This window comes from Mangifera indica, chromosome 1, assembly GCF_011075055.1.
Source record: "Mangifera indica cultivar Alphonso chromosome 1, CATAS_Mindica_2.1, whole genome shotgun sequence".
NCBI lineage: Eukaryota > Viridiplantae > Streptophyta > Magnoliopsida > Sapindales > Anacardiaceae > Mangifera > Mangifera indica.
Genome location: NC_058137.1, coordinates 1356500 through 1381722, shown reverse-complemented (window position 1 = coordinate 1381722; position 25223 = coordinate 1356500). Strand labels below are relative to the sequence as shown.

Here is a 25223-nt window from a genome sequence, read left to right as displayed (position 1 = left end):
AGATAATATATCATTATATAATTAAATAATTTTAAAATAAAAATAAAATAATACTTTATTATATAATAACACATCATTCATATATAAAAAATATATTTTTTTTGTTAATTAGTTGTTTCAAAGTCAACACTGGTGAGTAATTAGTCATAATCATCGTTCTAAAATATATAGATGGGCTCCTGATCCTTCGATCTCTGTTCGTCAAGCCTGTTTAATCCAAGGTCAATATTTCTCAACGTGAAAAATAAATGGATTATTATATAATGCAGTTTATAATATTAATAATTTAAAAAAACAAAAACAAAAAAAAGCTCACTGAGATTAGGACATGGACGACAACTCAACAGGTGGAGCCGAATACCGTGTTGAATTTCTTCCTAAACAATAAACACGCCATGAACTACGTTATTTTCCACAATGGAATAAAAATACATTCACACGAGAAAAGTCAAAAAAAAAAAAAAAAATACAGCTATTTATAAATTTATGGCCCCCAATCTTGTTACTTTGTGTCAAGTCTTTGAAAATTACATTGCTTTTTGAATCCGCACTGTATAAAAAGGAGAAAAAGCCACCTTCTCATAAATCATAATCTTGTTTGAGCTCTCATATTATTATTATTATTATTTTTCAATTGGACCATTTTTCGAAAATTACATAATATAGTTGCTATTTACGACTTTACAATCTTAGACGTTTTATTTTTATTTTGGGTTGTTAAAATAAATTTACTATCAATATCTCAATGCAGTTTTTTGGGTATATGTTATTGTAAATTTAGTAAGATTAAGAAAAAGTATACAAGATTTATAATCGTATAATTGAGGTTTTTCTTTTTTTTTTTTGCAATATGCTAAGTTTATATATATGAAAAAAATATACCGTATACAAAGTGTATGCCTCAAGAGAAGTCAATACAAAAGTTCAAATACAAGAAAATATTAAAGAAAATATTAAGCAATAATCTAATAAATAATCATAAATTTTCTCTTTTTGGGTACATTAGATGTAATTAAGTGTTATTATATTAATAATTTAAAATTATGTAATTATATAAGGACACGTTAATATTTATATTTATATTTATATTTATTTTTTTGTTAATAATTAATTAAAAAATTTATAAACATAACAAAAACCTAAACTCAAATTTTTTTCTTAAAATTCTAACTTTTATTGTTAATACATAAAATATTATTAAATTAGTAAGTAATAGAAGAAGCCAAGAGGCACAACCGAAAAACAAAAGGGACAAGGATTTGGAGATTTGCATGAATTGAATTTAATATTATAATTAAAGTATAATTATAAATTAATCTCTTATTATTAAATTTCATGCCTGTGAGTAATTTTATCTTTTCAAAATTATATTTATACTTTTTTTTTTAAAATTTGAATTATGTTTTCTCGAATTATAATATTGTTTTCTATTAAATGTCTAACGCTAAAAAATTTACAGGTTAGTCTTTTGAACTAATGTTTGAAAGATTGAAAATATTTTTAAAAAAAATACTTGATGATATCAACTAATTAATGATCAATTAATTCTACTTAATCTATCATTACAAGTTTACGACACTAACTCAAATATTCAAACTTTACATTTATGAGATTTGATTAATTTGTATCCATGCATCAAACACGGTTATAAATTATATATAAAAAAATAATATTACATATAATCAGTTTTACATATTTAATTAAATATTTTAATAATATATTAATTATTATGTAGCTAAATATTTTATTATTTTTAATTTAAATGAATAAATTATATGATAATATATTATTTAAATATTTAAAATTGGAGAAAGGAAGGTTAAAATTTTAATCAAAGCAAGCGTGTGGGGTTGCTAATTCCCGCGGACTTTTTTGGTATTTTTTAAAATTTCGTCAATGTGCATGCATGGCCCTGTTCAATGTCTAAGCCCCACGCAACATTTGATTCGGTAATTTGATTAAATTATAAAGGTAGAAGAAATGTCAAAAAATTACGCTTGGAATCTGACTGACTGACTGGGTAAAGTATACTGGAGAAACCAAAATTCGTTAAGGATTCTAGCCATTTGAGTCGGCTTCAGCTTAGAAAAAAAATAATGTTATGTGTTACTAATTTTGAATATTTTATTGAATATTAAAATAATATAAATATTATTTTATATTTAATTTAAAATTATTTAATTATATAAAGATATATTATTTTAATACTCAATTTAATATTTAAAATTAAGTTGATAGAATTTTATTAAATAAAAAAATAATTGGAAGGATAAGAATAATTGAATCAAGTAGGTGCATCAATTAGTTATTTGACTTCAATACATGTGGCCTCCTCAGCCACTATCTAAGGATAGTTAAAAAGTGATAAATTGACAATTGAAAGTGATTTATTTTTGTGAGGAAACAGTTGAATGAATTAGAAAGTATATCATAATCAATTAAGCAAATAAATATAGACAAATAATAATAAAAAAAAAGAACGATTCATCTCACTCATTACAATAAAGATATTTATTAATACAATAAAATTATGTCTATTTATTTTAGATACATAAATATGTATATATTCATATGTGTCATCTTATGACTATGTGATTTTAAATTAAAAATAAAACAATATTAAATCATATGATGATACGTATAAGTGTGTATATATTTATATATCTAAAATAAATATATATAATATTATTTCTTATTAATAAATTATTATATCAATAATGCATTTAATTATATGGTTGGCAATTCCCATTATAGTGTTGACATTAGCAAAGAAGCACTTTAAAATAGCCAATTCAATAATTTACAATGTTTTTTTTTGTTTTAATGAAAAAATATTAAGTTTTTTTTATGTGTTTTCCTTATCTTGATCTTGACCGATTAATAAAATAATCTTATTCGGTTTTTCCATATACATAGTCAATTATTTCAGTAACATATATTTCCATATTTTATGAACTTCATTCACTATTGCTGATTAGTGGTTTACTGGAGTCAATTATACAAAACTTAAATTTTGAATGGGGTTGTTGATAATTAGTGGGTGTGTTGTTGATAATTAGGGGCACTTCAAGCATGGGGTGGGCAGAAAAAGAGCCAGAAGAGCAACATTGAATGGACTAGATCATCCATACACAAATTGATTGAGAGCTGGGACTGATTCTCTGATAAGTCTGAGGCATTGCATGAATTTGCAAAGATGCATAATTTCTATTGAAGATGATCTTATTTGGGTGGAGTTGCACCCTACAAACTTAGTTAATTTAGTAGAAAATCACATTGAAATTGGTTTCAATGTAGTGTAAAAAGGATAGAGAAATAAGCATCTTAATATTGGAGTCAGTAGCAGAATGTTTGAAGCTTTGGCATATACAAGATTCTACTTCTAGCGTTTGTTTGGTCATTAGACATACAAGTAAAATGTTCAAAATTTACTTTCCTTCTCAGAGTCAGAAGACAGCTGCATGCAAGCTCCACAAGCTGAAGTTAAAGTTTTTGTCCCACCTGTTGAAAACGATGAATTGTTTGCGTAATTGACTTTAGCTAATAATCAATTATAAACGAATTCGTCTTTATCATACTATGCCTAACAAAAGAAAAAACTGAACAAACTTTGGTTAAATAAATACATCCTTGTCAATGTGTGCCTAAAAGAAGAAGAAAAAAAAAAAAAACTTTACAATAGCACTAGGGTTTACTCCTCGCTTGTCGACCGCAAACACCAACATGACTGCGATTGATCAACCTAAATCAGTAATGTATTATCTGTTTTAATCTTTGTTGACCTCACAATTTTGTTTATAAAAAACTTTTGATCCTCGTTAATATAAGATTTTTGATATTAACACATTCCAAAAGTTTGGGAAAGTATCTAATATCATTGTCATAGATCATATCACTGCTGATACCATCTTAATCTACATATGCTATACCATTTAAAATAGTGATATATTATCTAATTTGATATTTGATATTTGTTGGTTTTACGACTTTGCCCTTCTAACAATCTCACAGAAAAAAGGGAAACTATAACTATATTTTGACTTGCTGTCCTATCCTGTGAAATTTTTTAAGTGGACACTATCCATATAATATTATTTAGACCATATAAGATTATTGTAATATATAACTCATGAAGATAACTTTGAATTGTCATTTTGTGACTTGGTCAGAATGTGCATATCTGGTTTTCTTGACAAAATGCTACCCAAATAAATATCTCGAGCCTTCTGTGTTAACGGCATCGAGCAACAAATTGTTTTAGAAGCTTACTTTATACTGAATTTGACACGCGTTTCCACCGACTTACAGCTAATAGCAAAAACTTTTTGCTTGAGAACTCAAAACATAGGTCGTCCGGTGACAGCTACGGGTTACTTCCATAGGGAAACTTCCAATAACAATAATAAACTACAAAACTACCGTTCCCATTTCAATTTTTCCTACTGTCTACATTTCAAATTATGATATTGAACGAACCAATACTTATATTAGGACTTAATTTAATAGGTAAGTGGGGATGGTTCTTAATTTAATATATTCATGTAATTTTATTTTTATTTGTACTAATTTTATTCATTCATTAATAAACTATTGTAAAGTTGACTAATCCAAGAGTCCAAGGAGAATCTCTGTATATATACACATGATATCATATTGAAACTACAGCCAAGCTAGCTACAATCTGAAGCTACCGATCTTCCTTCTCTTCCTTAAGGAAATTTCTTAATCATCTTAGCCATGGCCCCCCAAAACTCCTCCTCATCACTGCCATCTAAGATTAGTTTCATGTTTTTGCTATTCTCTTTTCTTCTTAGCACAGCCTCCGCTCAGTTGTCTTCTACTTACTACTCCAAAACTTGCCCTTCAGCTCTTTCCATTATTAAATCAGCAGTGAACTCTGCTGTAGCAAGTGAGAAACGCATGGGGGCATCCTTGCTCCGTCTTCATTTCCATGACTGCTTTGTTCAGGCAAGTCTTCTTGTCTCCAGTTATCTATTTTACTTCTACATCTTTCTTCTTGCACGGGGAAATTTCTTCTTGAATCTTTCTTATTTATATGTCTAGCATAATATAATTTTCAACGTATTTAATTGACTTCATATTTTGCATGTGCCAATCATATCATTTGAATATGTTGGCTCTGCCTTGGCACTAATTATTGTTTATTCTGACAAAGTTCTCTAATGTTTCTAAAGAAGACTGCATAACACCAATATAATTAACAAAGAGAAATGATTTATTTTGACTTCTTTTTTGACGTTTCTGTAACAGGGATGTGATGCGTCTATTTTGTTAGACGATACGGCAACTTTCACCGGAGAGAAAACAGCAAATCCCAACGTCAATTCAGTAAGGGGATTTGATGTCGTCGATACGATTAAATCTCAGCTTGAGAGTTCATGCCCTGGTGTTGTTTCATGTGCTGACATCTTAGCCGTTGCTGCTCGTGACTCCGTTGTTGCAGTAAGATAATTGGATCAATACATAGCTCAAGCTATAGGGAAGTTTCTCATATATTTTCTTTTTGAATTTTAATTCTTACATTTTGTTTCAGTTGGGGGGCTCTAGCTGGACGGTTCTACTGGGCAGAAGAGATTCAACCACCGCAAGTTTAAGCGCCGCAAACACTGATATCCCCGCTCCAACTTCAAGCCTCAGTCAGTTGATCCAGGCCTTCTCAAACAAAGGGTTGACCGCTAAAGAAATGGTGGCACTTTCAGGATCTCACACAATCGGCCAAGCCAGATGCACAAGTTTCCGCAGTAGAATCTACAACGACACCAACATTGATTCATCATACGCAACCTCATTGCAAGCAAACTGTCCCAGTACTGGTGGTGATAACAACCTTTCTCCTTTGGATGTCACCAGCCCCACATCTTTTGACAACGCCTACTTCAAGAATTTGTTGAGCAAAAAGGGTCTTTTGCACTCCGATCAAGAGCTCTATAATGGTGGCTCTACTGACTCACAAGTCACTACTTATAGCTCCAATTTGCAAACTTTCAAGACAGATTTTGGTAATGCCATGATAAAGATGGGAAACATCAGCCCCCTCACTGGATCCAGTGGTCAGATTAGGACCAATTGCAGGAAAGTCAACTAAGTTTAGGCCGAAAATAACAATATATTTTGTGCTTGAGAAATAAAGAATTTCTGTCAATTTCTTTTTATTAAGTGTGTGAGGAAATTATGTTCATTGAATGATGGCATCCTTTGATTTTGTAGTGAAGCTTTGCGTAAGTTAAGAAACTGTTGTCACGAATTAAATTGAGAAAGTCAAGCACATTTTCTAAATTAGCTTGGATTAATTACTAATTATTTTGCTTATTTGCCATTAGAGGTGTTCAAAATTGGTTGATCGAATTGGTTTAATAATATTTGTAACTGAATTAAATTTTTTGTTCGGAGAAATTAATTATAGACTAAAACAAACTAATTTAAAAATTAATCAATTTTGAACTAAATTAAAAATACTATTTAGCTTAACTGAATTTTTGGATAATTGGTTTGAACGGAATTTCAAAAGATTATCTTGCTTCATTTTATTCCAATTTTTTTTGTAAATAAGTTTAATATTTTAATAATTTCTTATTCAATTTTGTTAATACCAGTTTTAAAAAATAGATAAACAAGTAACCGAACTAAAAAATTGGTTTTTCAGTATTCTTGAATCAATATCTGAATGAGTTTTTTAACTAATCTATTTTTCTGTTTGGTTTTCCTTTAAAAAATTGGCTTAGTTCGGTTACCAAATAATTTTGAATATCTTTGTTTGCAATAGTTAAGTATGTTCATATTGGGCCAATAAAGGAAGCCATTCATCTAGTTGGGATTGATTGTTGGGCCGAAAGGGCCTGCTTTTCGTCAGATTTTTTTTTTTAGAGAAGTGAAGAAATGTTGAAGGTTTCATATTCCGTTAGTTGTGTATTGCTTCTGACAGAAACGATTTCCTATCAAAACGCATTGTTTCATTCACAAGAAACGGAAACTCTTTCTCCTTCAGCTTCTTCTTCTTCATTCAGCTTCTTCTTAGGTTTTCTCTGTAATTTCATTTTTATTGTTGTCTAATTTGGGACACTGTCAACATAGAACCCCTAGGTCTCTAGTATTGTGGCTTTGGTTTCTAAGGGTAGGTTCCACCATTAAGGAACTTAAACTTACCTGAGAATTAAAACCTAATTAGAACATGTTTCTTTTCTTTTTACCCCTATTGATTTCTTGTTGTGTAGTATTTACTAATATCAATCTCGTATATTTTTATTTAGTTAATATTTTTCTAAATAATTTTATTCAATGTATTTAACATATTAATTGCTTTTCTTGTATTTATTTTAACTTAATCATACATCATTATAATCGAAGCAATGGGCAATTCTCATTATAGTGTTGACATTAACAAAGCCACACTTTTCTAAATCCAATAAATTACAACGTTTTTTATGACAAAATATTGAGTGTTTAATGTGCTTTCCTGATTTTAGACCATGACCAATTAACACTATAATATTACTCCAGTTGTCTCATGTACATAGTCAATTATATCACAAATAAATTTCCATTTTTCTTGACTTCATTCACTATTGCTGATTAGTGGTTTACTGGTGTCAATGTATATCAAAACGTAAAATTTCAGTCAGTTTAAACAAAATATATAAAATCTTGTGTATTAAGATTCACCGGAGCCATTGATAAACCTTAGTATGAATTTATCTTTATTTAAAAAAAAAAAAGATGAAGAACAAGAAGATACACCCCATTTAGTACATACATAAAAAATTTAAACCTGCCTTCATCTATGACTTTTGCTTTTTAAAATTTCCAAATATCAGGTTACAGTTTAGCTACTTCCCCAGTAGTTATAGATTCATGGAGAGGATGACTATTTCGTTTGCGTGAAATATCCATAAAATAATATTATGTGTATTTAGTTTTTTAGGGCTTAATTAAATACTTAAATGATATCATCGTATGATTTAGTGTTATTTCATCTTTAATTTAAAATAATTCAATCATATAATAATATATTTTCAGATACCATTAAATATTTAAAATTGAGTACACATTGTATTATTTTATTGATACTTAATGCTTAAAGATTTTATTTCTACTGGAAGGTTTGACGTAATTCTAATTGTATATCATACTCAATTTATATTCAACGCTGCCTGGCAAATTTCACATCTGTACATGCCAAGTGCTTTTAAATCTGGCTAACACACAAATAAACTATCTTAATTGTAATTATGTTGATTAGGCGTAAATTTTATTTGAGTTAATTGGCTCAAACTGATGGTTCGATTTGAACAGTCAAATCAGTTTTGAGTTGAAGTTTTAATATAAATCTCAATTCAAGACTAATATGTTTGATCGATGATATTGTTTACCCCATTAACAAACTTTTAATCATATTATACCCCAATTCAAATTTAAACTAATCCAAACTCAATTTAGATTGGATCGAATTCACCACTAATATTGATTCAATGACTTTTTAATTTGATTTGTGAGAATTTTTTTCACTATCAAGTAATTTTAATTTGGTGGGTTCATAACGTTTGTGTTTCGGTCAATGACACCAAGTAGCACCATTAAGGTCGATGATCAGTTTCATAGTTGGAGGCCATTTCAACAAGTCTACAGATTTGGCAAATTGACAACTTCAGAGCCAAGCAAATTTGTATAATAAGATGAGCGCGATCATAGCAATTACCTTTCTTCAACTGAATAGCTAAGATTCCATTCACACAACAAGGATGATGTTAAAAACGCCGACGTGATCGTGATAGGTCAGCCTAAGCCAGTGCTGCTGCTTAATTCAATTAGTCTTGTTTTCTTGTAATCTTAATATATATTTGACTTTCAGACAATATATTGATAATAATATTACTAAAAATAGATGTTTATTCGTTCCTCCTTGTAGACTATTTAAACCCCATGATATATTAATTATTTGTTTTAGTTTTAATTAGTCTCTCAGTTTTATTTTTAAATGGCATCCCATCAGTAGGAGTGTGACAATAAATTTATATCAACTAAAAATCGTATTTATGAAATTTTTAATATTAATACAACCCATGTTTGAACGGTTTAGAAAGAACATTTAACATTGTTCTTATAATCAATATCAATACAGATATTATCTTAACCTTTACCTAACAAATCACTTAACAAAACAGATGAGGTATTATCTATTTTGTCTTTCATTATATAAACACCTCATGGAAGACAGGAAACCATCGTGTTTATATTGACCTACTGCCCTAAATGGATTGCAAATTTGTAATATAAAAATTATGAAAATCATTTTGAATTTGTCATTTTGTGACATGGTCAAAATGTGCACATTTTGTCTTCCTGACAACATGAAACCCAAATGAATATCCCGAGTCTTCAGGGTTAACAAAATGGGCAACATATATTTAAAAGTTTCTAACTTTCCAATTAATTTGACACGCGTTTCCACTGACTTACCACCTAACAGCAAAATCTTAATAAGCACTCTAAGCACAAGTCATCGGATGACAGCTACAGCTTTCTTTCACACGGAAACTTTCTGTACTAACGTTCTGCAAAACTAGATTTCTCATATCAATTTTCTAACCTTCTGTACTTCCAATTATGATATTGAACGTACCAATGGTTATAAAAGGAATTTGCATCCAATTTTATATATTACTGAAAATCGAAATGACCTATTATATTATATTATCTAATTATTTAATATTATATTATCTAAATTTTTATTAAATATTTAAAATTAGATATATATATAAGGGATATAATTTTATTGATTGTCATAATTTAATAATAGAAAATTTATGACCTAAGAAGAAATAAAATAGAAAGAAAAGAGAAAGGTTGAACGGGTAAGTTGGGATGGTTCTTACTTTAATATTTTAATGTACTTTTATTTCTTTTTGTACTACTTTTATTTATTCATTAATAAACTATTGTAAAGTTGACGAATCCAACAGTCCGAGGTGAATCTCTCTATATATGTACGCAAGTTATCTTAGTGAAACTACATCCAAGCTAGCTACAATCTGAAGCTACTGATCTTCCTTCTCTTCCCTAAGGAAATATCTTACTTAGCTTAGCCATGCAGCCCAAAAACTCCTCCTCATCATTGCCATCTAAGTTTAGGTTCATGTTTTTGATATTCTCTTTTCTTCTTGGCACAGCCTCCGCTCAGTTGTCTTCTGCTTACTACGCCAAGACTTGCCCTTCCGCTCTTTCCATTATTAAATCAGCAGTGAACGCTGCTGTAGCAAAAGAGAAACGCATGGGGGCATCCTTGCTCCGTCTGCATTTCCATGACTGCTTTGTTCAGGCAAGTCTTCTTGTCTCCAGTTACCTATTTTACTTCTTCTTCAATCGGGAAATTTCTTCTTGAATCTTTCCTATTTATACGTCTAGCAGATTATAACTTTTCAACGTACTTAATTGACTTCTAATTTAAATTATTCACGTGTAATTGTTTTTTGCATGTGCCAATCATATCATTCGAATATGTTGGCTCTAGCTTGGCACTAGTTATTATTTATTCTGACTTCTTTTTTGACAATTCAAATACGTAACATAATTTTTTAACATTTCTGTAACAGGGATGTGACGGGTCGATTTTGTTAGACGATACAGCGACTTTCACCGGAGAGAAAACAGCAAATCCCAATAACAATTCGGTAAGGGGATTTGATGTCGTCGATACCATTAAATCTCAGCTTGAGAGTTCATGCCCTGGTGTTGTTTCATGTGCTGACATCTTAGCCGTTGCTGCTCGTGATTCCGTTGTTGCAGTAAGATAATTGGATCAATACATAGCACAAGCTATATGAAAATTTTCCCCTATATTTTCTTCTTGTATTTTAACTCTTACATTTTGTATCAGTTGGGGGGTTCTAGCTGGACGGTTCTACTGGGCAGAAGAGATTCAACCACCGCAAGTTTAAGCGCTGCAAACACTGATATCCCCGCCCCAACTTCGAGCCTCAGTCAGCTGATCCAGGCCTTCTCAAACAAAGGGTTGACGGCTAAAGAAATGGTGGCACTTTCAGGATCTCACACAATCGGCCAAGCCAGATGCACAAGTTTCCGCAGTAGGATCTACAACGACACCAACATTGATTCATCATACGCAACCTCATTGCAAGCAAACTGTCCCAGTACTGGTGGCGATAACAATCTTTCTCCTTTGGATGTCACCAGCCCCACATCTTTTGACAATGCCTACTTCAAGAATTTGTTGAGCAAAAAGGGTCTTTTGCACTCCGACCAAGAGCTCTATAATGGTGGCTCTACTGACTCACAAGTCACTGCTTATAGCTCCAATTTGCAAACTTTCAAGACGGATTTTGGTAATGCCATCATAAAGATGGGAAACATCAGCCCCCTCACTGGATCCAGTGGCCAGATTAGGACCAATTGCAGGAAAGTCAACTAAGTTTAGGCCGAAAATAAAAATGTATTTTGTGCTCGATAAATAAAGAATTGGTGTCAATGTCTTTGTATTGAGTGTGTGAGGAATTTATGTTGATTGAATGATGGCGTCCTTTGATTTTGTAGTGAAGCTTTGTGTAAGTTAAGAAACTGTTGTCACGAATTAAATTGAGAAAGTCAAGCACATTTTCTAAATTAGTTTGGATTAATTACTAATCATTATGCTTATTTGCCATTGGAGGTGTTCAAAATTGGTTAATCCAATCAGTTTAACAATATTTCAAACTGAATTGAATTTTCAGTTTAAAAAAATTAATCATAGACTGAAACAAACCAATTTAAAAATTAATCAATTTTGAATCGAACTAAATATACTAATTAACTTAACTGAATTTTTAGTTAACTGGTTTTTAACTGAATTTCAAAAGATTATCTTACTTCATTATTTTTTTTCTAATTTTTTTGTAAATAAGTTTAATATTTTAATCATTTCTTATTCAATTTTGTTAAAACCAATTCTAAAAAATAGATAAACAAGTAACCGAACTAAAAAATTGGTTTTTCAGTATTCTTGAATCAATATCTGAATGAGTTTTTTAACTAATCTATTTTTCTGTTTGGTTTTCCTTTAAAAAATTGGCTTAGTTCGGTTACCAAATAATTTTGAATATCTTTGTTTGCAATAGTTAAGTATGTTCATATTGGGCCAATAAAGGAAGCCATTCATCTAGTTGGGATTGATTGTTGGGCCGAAAGGGCCTGCTTTTCGTCAGATTTTTTTTTTTAGAGAAGTGAAGAAATGTTGAAGGTTTCATATTCCGTTAGTTGTGTATTGCTTCTGACAGAAACGATTTCCTATCAAAACGCATTGTTTCATTTACAAGAAAAGGAAACTCTTTCTCCTTCAGCTTCTTCTTAGATTTTCTCTGTAATTTCATTTTTATTGTTGTCTAATTTGGGACACTGTCAACATAGAACCCCTAGGTCTCTAGTATTGTGGCCTTGGTTTCTAAGGGTAGGTTCCACCATTAAGGAACTTAAACTTACCTGAGAATTAAAACCTAATTAGAACATGTTTCTTTTCTTTTTACCCCTAATGATTTCTTGTTGTGTAGTATTTACTAATATCAAACTCTAATATTTTTATTTAGTTAATATTTTTCTAAATAATTTTATTCAATGTATTTAACATATTACTTGCTTTTCTTGTATTTATTTTAACTTAATCATACATCATTATAATCGAAGCAATGGGCAATTCTCATTATAGTGTTGACATTAACAAAGCCACACTTTTCTAAATCCAATAAATTACAATGTTTTTTATGACAAAATATTGAGTGTTTAATGTGCTTTCCTGATTTTAGACCATGACCTATTAACACTATAATATTACTCCAGTTGTCTCATGATCATAGTCAATTATATCAAAAACAAATTTCCATTTTTCTTAACTTCATTCGCTATTGCTGATCAGTGGATTATTGGTGTAAGTATATATCAAAACGTAAAATTTCAGTCAATTTAAACAAAATATATAAAATCTTGTGTATTAAGATTCACCGGAGCCATTGATAAACCTTAGTATGATTTTATCTTTATTTTTCAAAAAAAAGATGAAGAACAAAAAGATATACCCTATTTAGTACATATATAAAAAATTTAAACCTGCCTTCATTTATAACTTTTGCTTTTTAAAATTTCCAAACATCTGGTTACAGTTCAGGTACTTTTCCACTAGTTATAGAATTATCTGCAATAATTATCTATTTTATTTGCGTGAAATATCTATAAAATAATATTATACGTCATATGATTAAATATTATTTTATTTTTAATTTAAAATATCTTAATCATATGATAATATATTTTTAGATATTTAATTAAATATTTAAAATTAGGTACACATTGTATTATTTTATTGATACTTAATGCTTAAAGATTTTATTTCTATTGGAAGGTTTGACGTAATTCTAATTGCACATCATACTCGATTTACATTCAACGCTGCCTGGCAAATTTAACTTCTTAACATGCCAAGTGCTTTTAAAGCTGGCTAACACACAAATAAACTATCTTAATTGTCATTATGTTGATCAGGGGTGAATTTTATTTGAGTTAACTGGCTCAAACTTGTGGTTTGACTTGAATAGTCAAGTCAATCTTATGTTGGAGTTATAATATATATCTCCATTCAAGATTAGTTTGTTTGATTGATGTATTAATAAATTTTTGATAATATTATACATCAATTCGAATTTAAATTAATACAAATTCAATTTAAATCAGATAGAATCTATTGTTAATATTGGTTCAGTGGCTTCTTTAATTTGATTTGAGAGAATTTCCTCCGCTATCAAGTAGTTTTAATTTGGTGGGTCCATAACATTTGTGTTACAGTCAATACAAAATGTACCACCATTAAGGTCAATGAACAGTTTCATCGTGGGAGGCCATTTGAACAAGTCTACGGATGTGGTAAATTTTATTTGAGTTAATTGGCTCAAACTCATGGTTCGAATTTAACAGCCAAGTAAATCTTATGTTGGAGTTACAATATATATCTCAATTCAAGACTAGTTTGTTTAATCGATAATACTGTTTATCATACTAACAAATTTTTGATAATATTATATACTAATTCGAACTTAAACTAATCCAAATTTAATTTAGATAAGATCGAATCTACTGTTAATATTGGTTCAGTGGCTTCTTTAATTTGATTTGAGAGAATTTTTTTGGCTATCAAGTAGTTTTAATTTGGTGGGTTTATAACGTATGTGTTACAGTCAATGACAAAATGTACCACCATTAAGGTCAATGAGCAGTTTCATAGTTGGAGGCCATTTCAACAAGTCTACGGATGTGTGGCTCAAGTTCATGGTTGGAATTGAACAGTTAAGTCAATCTTATGTTGGAGTTGTAATATATATCTCGATTTGAGACTAATCTGTTTGATCGATAATATTATTTATTATATTAACAAACTTTTGATAATATTATATACAAATTCGAATTTAAACTAATCCAAACTCAATTTATATTAGATTGAATCCACTGTTAATATTGGTTCAATAGCTTCTTTAATTTGATTTGAGAGAATTTCCTTCACTATCAAGTAGTTTTAATTTGATGGGTTCATAACATTTGTGTTATAGTCAATGATAAAATGTATCACCATTAAGGTCAATGAACAGTTTCATAGTTGGAGGCCATTTCAACAAGTCTACGGATGTGGTAAATTGCCAACTTCAGAACCAAGCAATTATGTATAATAATATGAGTGCGAGCTTGACCTCAGCAATTAACTTTTTTCAATTGAATAGCTAACATTCCATTCACACAAGGATGACGTTAAAAACGCCGACATGATCGTGATAGATCAGCCTAAGCTAGTGCTTCTTCTTAATTCAATTAGTCTTGTTTTCTTTATTTTCTCATAAATAATAGAACAAATTGTTTTCTTGTAATCTTAATATATATGTGACTTTAAAAGATAATATTATTACTAAAAATAGATGTTTATTCATTCCTCTGCATGGACTATTTAAACCCATAACATCATAATTATTTATTTTAATCTTAATTAGTCTCACAGTTTTAATTTTAAATGACATCTCACAAGAGAGAATGAGATAACAAATTTATATTGATTAAAAATTATATTTACGAAATTTTTAATATCAATACAACCCATGTTTGAACAGTTTAGAAAGAACATTTAACATTGCTCTCAGAAACAACACTAATACGGATATTATTTTGTCTTATATATAACACCTCATGGAAAAGTGGAAGCCATCGTGTTTATATTGACCTACTGCCCTAAATGAATTGTAAATTTGTAACATAAAGATTATGAAAATCATTTTGAATTTGTCATTTTGTGACTTGGTCAAAATGTGCACATTTTTTTTTCCAGAAAACATCCAAACCCAAATGAATATCCCCGAGTCTTCAGGGATAACAAAATCGGGCAACGTATTTTTAAAGTTCCTAACTTTCCGATGAATTTGACACGCGTTTCCACCGACTTACCACCGAATAGCAAAATCTTATTTAAGTACTCTAAACACAAGTTGACGGATGACAGCTACAGCTTTCTTTCATACATACGGAAACTTTCAATAACAATAATAAACTACAAAACTAGCTTTCTCATATCAATTTTTTAACTTTCTGTACTTCCAATTGTGATGTTGAACGTACCAATGCTTATAAAAAGGAATTTGCATCCAATTGTATATATTGTTGAATATGAAAATAATCTTATGTATTATTTTTACTGAATATTTAAACTAGTTGTATATAATTTTATTGGTTGTCATAATTTAGTATAGGAAAATTTATGACCTAAGATGAGAGGATAAAAATATTGCACAAAGAAATAAGATAGAAAGAAAAGAGAAAGGTTAAATGAGTAAGTAGGGATGGTTCTTACTTTAATATTTTAGTGTATTTTTATTTATTTTTGTACTACTTTTATTTATTCATTAATAAAACTATTGTAAAGTTGACTAATCCAAGAGTCTGAGGTGAATCTCTCTATATATATATATGCAAAAGATATCATAGTGAAACTACATCCAAGCTAGATACAATCTGAAGCTACTGATCTTCCTTCTCTTCCCTAAGGAAATATCTTACTTATCCTAGCCATGCAGCCCAAAAACTCCTCCTCATCACTGCCATCTAAGTTTAGGTTCATGTTTTTGCTATTCTCTTTTCTTCTTGGCACAGCCTCCGCTCAGTTGTCTTCTACTTACTATGCCAAGACTTGCCCTTCAGCTCTTTCCATTATTAAATCAGCAGTGAAAGCTGCTGTAGCAAAAGAGAAACGCATGGGGGCATCCTTGCTCCGTCTGCATTTCCATGACTGCTTTGTTCAGGCAAGTCTTCTTGTCTCCAGTTATCTATTTTACTTCTTCTTGAATCGGGAAATTTCGTCTTGAATCTTTCCTATTTATACGTCTAGCAGATTATAACTTTTCACGTACTTAATTGACTTCTAATTTAAATTATTCACGTGTAATTGTTTTTTGCATGTGCCAACCATATCATTCGAATATGTTGGCTCTAGCTTGGCACTAGTTATTATTTATTCTGACTTCTTTTTTGACAATTCAAATACGTAACATAATTTTTTAACGTTTCTGTAACAGGGATGTGATGGGTCGATTTTGTTAGACGACACAGCGACTTTCACCGGAGAGAAAACAGCATTTCCGAATAAAAATTCGGTAAGGGGATTTGATGTCGTCGATACCATTAAATCTCAGCTTGAGAGTTCATGCCCTGGTGTTGTTTCATGTGCTGACATCTTAGCCGTTGCTGCTCGTGACTCCGTTGTTGCAGTAAGATAATTGGATCAATACACAGCACAAGCTATATGGAAATTTTCTCATATATTTTCTTCTTGTATTTTAACTCTCACATTTTGTATCAGTTGGGGGGTTCTAGCTGGACGGTTCTACTGGGCAGAAGAGATTCAACCACCGCAAGTTTAAGCGCTGCAAACACTGACTTGCCCGCCCCAACTTCGAGCCTCAGTCAGCTGATCCAGGCCTTCTCAAACAAAGGGTTGACGGCTAAAGAAATGGTGGCACTTTCAGGATCTCACACAATCGGCCAAGCCAGATGCACAACTTTCCGCAGTAGGATCTACAACGACACCAACATTAATTCATCATACGCAACCTCATTGCAAGCAAACTGTCCCAGTACTGGTGGTGATAACAATCTTTCTCCTTTGGATGTCACCAGCCCCACATCTTTTGACAATGCCTACTTCAAGAATTTGTTGAGCAAAAAGGGTCTTTTGCACTCCGACCAAGAGCTCTATAATGGTGGCTCTACTGACTCACAAGTCACTGCTTATAGCTCCAATTTGCAAACTTTCAAGACGGATTTTGGTAATGCCATGATAAAGATGGGAAACATCAGCCTTCTCACTGGATCCAGTGGCCAGATTAGAACCAACTGCAGGAAGGTCAACTAAGTTTAGGCCGAAAATAACAATATATTTTGTGCTTGAGAAATAAAGAATTTGTGTCAATGCCTTTGTATTGAGTGTGTGAGGAATTTATGTTCATTGAATGATGGTGTCCTTTGACTTTGTAGTGAAGCTTTGTGTAAGTTAAGAAACTGCTGTCACGAATTAAATTGAGAAAGTCATTCAAAATTAGTTTGGATTAATTGCAATTAGAGCGTTCATATCCGATTAACCGAATCAGTCTGACAATATTTTCTATTTGAAATGAATTTTCAAATTGGAGGAAATCATAAACTAAAATGAATCAATTTTGGACAGAAGTAAAAATACTAATTAACCTAATTGAATTTTTGTTTAACCAGTTTTGAACTGGATTTCAAAATATTATCCTATTTTATTTTTTTATAAATAAGTTTGTTTATATCAATTTGGTTAACCAGTTTAAAAAATTGGACAAACAGGCATGGAAGTGAAAAATTGAGTTTTCGGTATTATAATCAATATCTAAACGGATCTTTCAACCAACCAATTTTTTTATTCGATTTTCAGTGTAAAAATTCAATTAAGTTACCGATAATTTTGAACGTGTCTGTTTACAGTCGTTAAGTATGTTCCTATTGAGCCAATAAAAGAGGCCATTCTTCTGCTTGGGATTGATTGTTGGGCCGAAAAAGGCCTGCTATTACTTCAGGTTTTTTATTTTCGAAAGGTGAAGAAAGCCGTGATTGTTGAAGGCTTCATATTCCGTTACTTGTCATATTGCTTCTGACAGAAAAGATTTCCTATGAAAACGCATTGTTTCATTTTCAAGAAACGGAAACTCTCTCTCTCCTTCAGCTTCTTCTTCATTCAGCTTATCAATCAGACGGTCTGCGTTTGGTATTTTTGTCTTTATAAGTCAGTGAATGGTTGAGCTTGATTCTAACTAGGATTGTCACGGTGTCAGTATCAATTTTATATAAACGATTGTTGATTCATTTTTGTATAAGGTTGTAGAAATTTTCAAAATCATTTTTCTTCTTCTTAGATTTTCTCTGTTGACATTTTCAACATAGAAACCATAAGTCTCTAGTATTTAATATCCCTTTTCCTCTTTCATTATCATTAATATTTTAATTAATAAATTATAATATCACTAATGTAAGAAAATAATGTATTTATATACAAAACTTTTATCTTTGCGAAAAAAAAAAAATTTAAACCTACCTCCACCTCTAAATTTTGCTTTTTAAAATTTCTAGCTATCGGACGTCAATTCAGGGACTTCTCCACTAGTTCTAGAATCATGTAGTTGAAATTATCTAATAACGATGATTTTTTTGTTTTGTGAAATACCCAAAAGATAATATTATGTATATTCAAATTTTAAATATTTAATTAATTATTTAAATGATATTATCATATGATTGAATTTTATTTCATTTTTAATTTAAAATAATCTAATCACATAATAATATATTTTTTATATATTCAATTAAATGCTTAAAATTATGTATACATTATATTGTTTTATTGATACCTAAACTATTGTAATGCTTAAAAGATTTAATTTCTATTGGAAGATTTGACCTAATCCTCAGTGTATATTATACCTAAAACTCAATTTATATTCAACATTTCTCGGCGAATTTAACTTCTTAACAAGTCAAGTGCTTTTAAATCTGCCTAACACACAAATAAATTATTTTAATTGTCATCGTGTTGATGAGGGTGATTTCTTCTGAGCTGACTGACTCAAACTCAGGAATGATCAAATCAATCTTAAGTTAGAGTTTCAATATTGATCTCGATTTGAAATTAATTTGTTTTATCAATTTGTTTACCTCACAAACAAATTTTTGATAACATTATATACTTGTTTGAGTTTAAATTGACCCAAACTCAATTTAAATTGGATTGAATCCATCCTTAATATTAATTTGATGGCTTCTTTAATTTGATTTGTGAAAATATTCTTCGCTATTAAATAGTTTTAATTTGGTGGGTTCATTACGTTTGTGTTAGGGTCAATGACATTAGGTAGCACAATTAAGGTCAATGAAAAGTTTCATTGTTTGGGCAGAATATTTTTAACAAGTCTCTACAGATTTGGTAAATTGCGCTAACTTAGTAACCGAGCAAATATGTAATAATAATATGAGTACGATCTTAGCAATCACTTTTTTCAAATGAATAACTAACATTCCATTCTCAAATGAAATTCCATTCACACAAGGATGCCGTTAAAAAAAATTGACGAACCGCTGGAAAATATGTCTTCCATGCAAGGTTGGTTAGTTTGGCAAGGATATGGGCAGAATCGTGTGCTAATGAGTCAGTTTGTGTGATAATTTGTTTTGTTGGTGCATTGTTCGCAATTGGGAGCGTTCCAACCACGAGGCATGCAAAGCTAGAAGAACAACATAGAAGGGGGATTAGGTTATACCTGCACAAACTTGTTGAGAATTGGAGACGCTCATTTGATGAGTCCAAGGCATAGTATGAATTTACAAAAATGCACAATTCTATTGCAGATGATCTTATCTGGCTATTGACATTGCTTTCAATGCAAGGATAGAGAAATAAGCGACATCCTAATATTAAAAATTTCAAAATTTATTTTCCTTCTGAGAGTCAGAAGACACAGCTGCATGTAAGCTCCACAAGCAAAAATTAAAGTTTTTGTTCCACGATGAATTGTTTGCCTAATAGACTTTTGTTAATATTAATTATTCGTCATTACCATAGCATGCCTAACAAAATGGAGAAAAATGCAAAACTCTGCAAGTGGCTTACCGTCACTAGGAAGCAATGAATTTTATCTAGTTTACCTCTTGGTTGTGTAATTGACTTTGGTTAATTAATTACATCCTTGAAAAATAAAAGATACTCAACAATAATATTGAAATGACCTATTATATCATCCAATTATATGATATTATATTATTTAAATTTTTATTAAATATTTAAAACTAAATATATATAATTTTATTGATTGCCATAATTTAGTAAAAGAAAATTTATGACCTAAGATGAGGGGATAGAAATATTGCACAAAGAAATAAAATAGAAAGAAAAGAGAAAGGTTGACTGGGTAAGTAGGGATGGTTCTTACTTTAATATTTTAATGTATTTTTATTTATTTTTGTGCTACTTTTATTTATTCATCCATAAACTATTGTAAAGTTGACTAATCCAAGATTCTGAGGTGAATCTCTATATATACACAAGATATCATAGTGAAACCACATCCAAGCTAGCTACTGATCTTCCTTCTCTTCCCTAAGGAAATATCTTACTTATCTTAGCCATGCCGCCCAAAAACTCCTCCTCATCACTGCCATCTAAGTTTAGGTTCATGTTTTTGCTATTCTCTTTTCTTCTTGGCACAGCCTCCGCTCAGTTGTCTTCTTCTTACTACGCCACAACTTGCCCTTCAGCTCTTTCCATTATTAAGTCAGCAGTGAACGCTGCTGTAGCAGTGGAGAAACGCATGGGGGCATCCTTGCTCCGTCTTCATTTCCATGACTGCTTTGTTCAGGCAAGTCTTCTTGTCTCCAGTTATCTATTTTACTTCTGCTTCTTTCTTCTCGCATAGGGAAATTTCTTCTTGAATCTTTCTTATTTATACGTCTAGCAGAATATAACTTTTCAACGTACTTTATTGACTTCTAATTTAAATTATTCATGTGTAATTGTATTTTGCATGTGCCAATCATATCATTCGAATATGTTGGCTCTAGCTTGGCAGTAATTATTATCTATTCTGACTTCTTTTTTGACAATTCAAATTCGTAACATAATTTTTTAACGTTTCTGTAACAGGGGTGTGATGCGTCGATTTTGTTAGACGATACAGCGACTTTCACCGGAGAGAAAACAGCAAATCCCAATATCAACTCAGTAAGGGGATATGATGTCGTCGATACCATTAAATCTCAGCTTGAGAGTTCATGCCCTGGTGTTGTTTCATGTGCTGACATCTTAGCCGTTGCTGCTCGTGACTCCGTTGTTGCAGTAAGATAATTGGATCAATACATAGCTCAAGCTATATGGAAATTTTCTCATATATTTTCTTCTTGTATTTTAACTCTTACATTTTGCATCAGTTGGGGGGTTCTAGCTGGAAGGTTCCACTGGGCAGAAGAGATTCAACCACCGCAAGTTTAAGCGCTGCAAACACTGATTTGCCCGCCCCAACTTCGAGCCTCAGTCAGCTGATCCAGGCCTTCTCAAACAAAGGGTTGACGGCTAAAGAAATGGTGGCACTTTCAGGATCTCACACAATCGGCCAAGCCAGATGCACAACTTTCCGCAGTAGAATCTACAACGACACCAACATTAATTCATCATACGCAACCTCATTGCAAGCAAACTGTCCCAGTACTGGTGGCGATAACAATCTTTCTCCTTTGGATGTCACCAGCCCCACATCTTTTGACAATGCCTACTTCAAGAATTTGTTGAGCAAAAAGGGTCTTTTGCACTCCGACCAAGAGCTCTATAATGGTGGCTTTACTGACTCACAAGTCACTGCTTATAGCTCCAATTTGCAAACTTTCAAGACGGATTTTGGTAATGCCATGATAAAGATGGGAAACATCAGCCCCCTCACTGGATCCAGCGGCCAGATTAGGACCAATTGCAGGAAAGTCAATTAAGTTTAGACCGAAAATAGCAATCTATTTTCGCTACTATTTATCAATAATAATAATAACAATAACAATAAAATTATGTATACACACTTTTTAATATTGAGTATGCAAGAAAATTATGATCATTGAATGATAGTGTGCTTTGATTTGTAGTGCAGCTTTGTATAAGTTAAGAAACGGTTACCACAGACATAATAGTCAATATATATCTTATTGTATTAAATATGTAATTGCCTGGGACTTTTTTTTTCCTTTATCAATGTGCATGCGTGGCCCTGTTCAATGTCTATGCTTCACACATCGTTTGATTCAATAATTTGTCTAATCCATAAATTATAAAGATAAAACAAATGTCGAAAAACTATGCTTGCAATCTAATTAGGTATAGTACACCAGAGAAACCAACTTTGGTTAAGTATTCTACATTCTTCTGTGTGCTTGAGCTTGTGGTAAAACGATAAGAGTATACCTTTGTGTGCACTTAACTTTAACTATTAAAATAAGATAAGTATTATTTTTATCTTTAATTTTAAGATTAATTAATCATATGATGACTATTCAATTAAATATTCAGAATCAATAAATATAATTAAATTGAATAGGAAATTAACTGGAAGGATAATAACAATTGAATCAAATAGGTGTATCCATTCGTTATTTGACTTCAATAGATGTGGCCCCTCAGCCACTCTCTGAAGATAGTAAAACATTGATGAAAGTGACAATTGAAAGTGATTTATTTTTGTGAGGAACCAGGATGCCTTCCGTTTGTTGCAATAGTTTAATTTCTTTTGACAATTTTGTGATGATCTAAAAATAGTTGAATGAATTAAAAAGAGCATCAAATCAATAAAACGATCAAACATACACAAACAATAAAAAAAAAGTATCACATGTGATTTGTCTTGATTAACTTGAAACAAAGCTATATTCGATAGAATTAATATTATTTTAACGTCTATTTCATCTTTCTCGTTATAATAAATATATTTACTAATGAATAATTATATTACTTATATATTAGTGTGATATGTTTATATATCAAATTTTTATTTAAAAAAAAAAAAAACTCTAGTAAGATTTGTATTTCTAAGAAAAATCCTTAAAAAAATAAAATTCTTGACCCAACCATACCTTATAGTTCAAGTGGTTACCAGTTCCCACTTTATTGTTGACATTAACAAAGAAACACTTTAAAATAGCCAAAATACTTCTAAATTCAATAAATTACAATGTTTCTTTTATGGCAAAATATCTAGTGTTTAACGTTTTTTCTTGATTTTAGACCATGCCCAATTAATACTATAATGCTACTCCATTGTTTTACATGCATAGTCAATTAATTCTTAACTTATAAAATCATGTCTGCTAAGATTCAGCAAAGCCATTGACAAAACTTTGTATGATTTTCTTCTAATTTTTTCTAAAATGAAGAACAAGAAGATATACCCCATTTAGTATATATAAAAATTTTAAACTTGCCTACAACCTTATCTTTTGTTTTTTTGTTGAAAGTTTGATCTTAATATATCAAGAGAAAAAACTTAAATATATACTATTTTATATACGAAGTTTCCTATCTTACCATTTAAACTATCCTTGGGGATATCATCTATTGTTTATATTTCCATATATATATATATATATATATATATATATATATATGCGTGTTTGGCTTCAGTTCAGTTACTTCTCCACTAGGTATAGAATCGTGCTGTTGAAACCATCTTATACAAACAAGGATAGCTATTTGGTTTTTGTGAAATACCTAAAACATCAGTGCTTAAAAATTTAATTTCTGTTGGAAGGTTTGACATAATTCTAAGTGTATAATATACTTAAAACACAATGTATTTTCAACGCTGCCTTGATGAATTTATCTACTTAACATGCCAAGTGCTTTTAAATCTGACTAACACAAAAATATACTATCTTAATCATCATTATGTTTCCAGAGCCGAATCCGAATCCAATCCAAATTGGTTTAACTAACATTCTATTCTCAATTGAAATTTCATTCACACACCAAGGATGACGTTAAAAAAAAACTTGACTAACGGCTGGAAAAATATATCTTCCATACATTAATTATTTTCTAGTATTAGTTTCGTAAATCTCTCTATCCAAGGTTCTTGTAGTTGTGGCAATTATCCATGCATTCAAATATTATGATATATATATATATAGTCTTGTCGAAGCAAAAGGTTTTGACAGTGATTTGGACAAAAACAGTATATGAGTACACTAATGAGGGAGTGTGTTTGGTTGTCGGCTTAGTGGAGATACTCTAGCCACAGGGTATGCTCAATGGAGCTAGAAAGATGACATTGAAAGGAACTAGGTTATCTCTACACAAGCTGATAGGTAGTTAAAGCATCCTCTAATAAGTCCATGGCATAACACAAAAAATAATGGTTGATCCTTCAAAAAGTGGGTTTTCAAAGATGTATAATTTCTATTGCAGGTGATCTTATTTGGGTAGAGCTGCACCCTACAAACAAGTTAATTTAGTTGAAAATTACATTGACATTGCTGCCCTGGTGTTGTTTCATGTGCTGACATCATAGCCGTTGGTGCTCGTGACTCGGTTGTTGCAGTAAGATGATTCGATCATACATAGCTCAAGCTATAGGGAAGTTTTCTCATATATTTTTTTGTTCTATTTTAACTCTTACATTTTGTAACAGTTGGGGGGTTTTAGCTGGACGGTTCCACTGGGCAGAAGAGATTCAACCACTGCAAGTTTAAGCGCTGCAAACACTGATATCCCCGCCCCAACTTCGACCCTCAGTCGGCTGATTCAGGCCTTCTCAAAGAAAGGATGGCACTTTCGGGATCTCACACAATCGACGAAGCCAGATGCACAAGTTTTCGCAGTAGAATCTACACCGACATCAACATTGATCCCTCATACGCCACATCATTGAAAGGAACCTGTCCTAGTATTGGTGGTGACAACAATCTTTCTCCTTTGGGTGTCAGCAGGCCCGCATTTTTTGACAATGCCTACTTCAACAATTTGTGCTTGAGAAATAAAGAATTTGTGTCAATGTCTTTGTATTGAGTGTGCAAGGAGATTATGTTCATGAAATAATGTAGTACTTTGATTTCGTGGTGCAGCTTGTGAAAGTTAAGAAACTGTTTTCACGAATTAAATT

At 31.1% G+C, this 25223-nt stretch overlaps 4 protein-coding genes and 1 pseudogene across 4 annotated transcripts; all 5 read left to right on the top strand.

The window, feature by feature from the left end:
• Window positions 1-4657: 4657 nt before the first annotated feature.
• Window positions 4658-6297, top strand: LOC123229388 (cationic peroxidase 1-like). The gene is made up of 3 exons (XM_044655171.1): window positions 4658-4968; window positions 5272-5463; window positions 5555-6297. Exons 1-3 carry the CDS (start codon window positions 4738-4740, stop codon window positions 6104-6106), a joined length of 975 nt encoding a protein of 324 aa, XP_044511106.1. The 5' UTR covers window positions 4658-4737; the 3' UTR covers window positions 6107-6297.
• A 3744-nt stretch (window positions 6298-10041) lies between these two features.
• Window positions 10042-11634, top strand: LOC123229397 (cationic peroxidase 1-like). The gene is made up of 3 exons (XM_044655182.1): window positions 10042-10333; window positions 10608-10799; window positions 10892-11634. The coding sequence occupies exons 1-3, from the start codon at window positions 10103-10105 to the stop codon at window positions 11441-11443; spliced, it is 975 nt and encodes a 324-aa protein (XP_044511117.1). The 5' UTR covers window positions 10042-10102; the 3' UTR covers window positions 11444-11634.
• Window positions 11635-16042: 4408 nt separating this feature from the next.
• LOC123229404 (cationic peroxidase 1-like) lies at window positions 16043-17583 on the top strand. Its single transcript, XM_044655195.1, has 3 exons — window positions 16043-16328; window positions 16602-16793; window positions 16886-17583. The coding sequence occupies exons 1-3, from the start codon at window positions 16098-16100 to the stop codon at window positions 17435-17437; spliced, it is 975 nt and encodes a 324-aa protein (XP_044511130.1). The 5' UTR covers window positions 16043-16097; the 3' UTR covers window positions 17438-17583.
• Window positions 17584-20663: 3080 nt separating this feature from the next.
• LOC123216867 (cationic peroxidase 1-like) lies at window positions 20664-22316 on the top strand. Its single transcript, XM_044637490.1, has 3 exons — window positions 20664-20951; window positions 21236-21427; window positions 21520-22316. Exons 1-3 carry the CDS (start codon window positions 20721-20723, stop codon window positions 22069-22071), a joined length of 975 nt encoding a protein of 324 aa, XP_044493425.1. The 5' UTR covers window positions 20664-20720; the 3' UTR covers window positions 22072-22316.
• A 2282-nt stretch (window positions 22317-24598) lies between these two features.
• On the top strand, window positions 24599-25129 carry LOC123224059 (annotated as a pseudogene).
• Window positions 25130-25223: the final 94 nt, after the last annotated feature.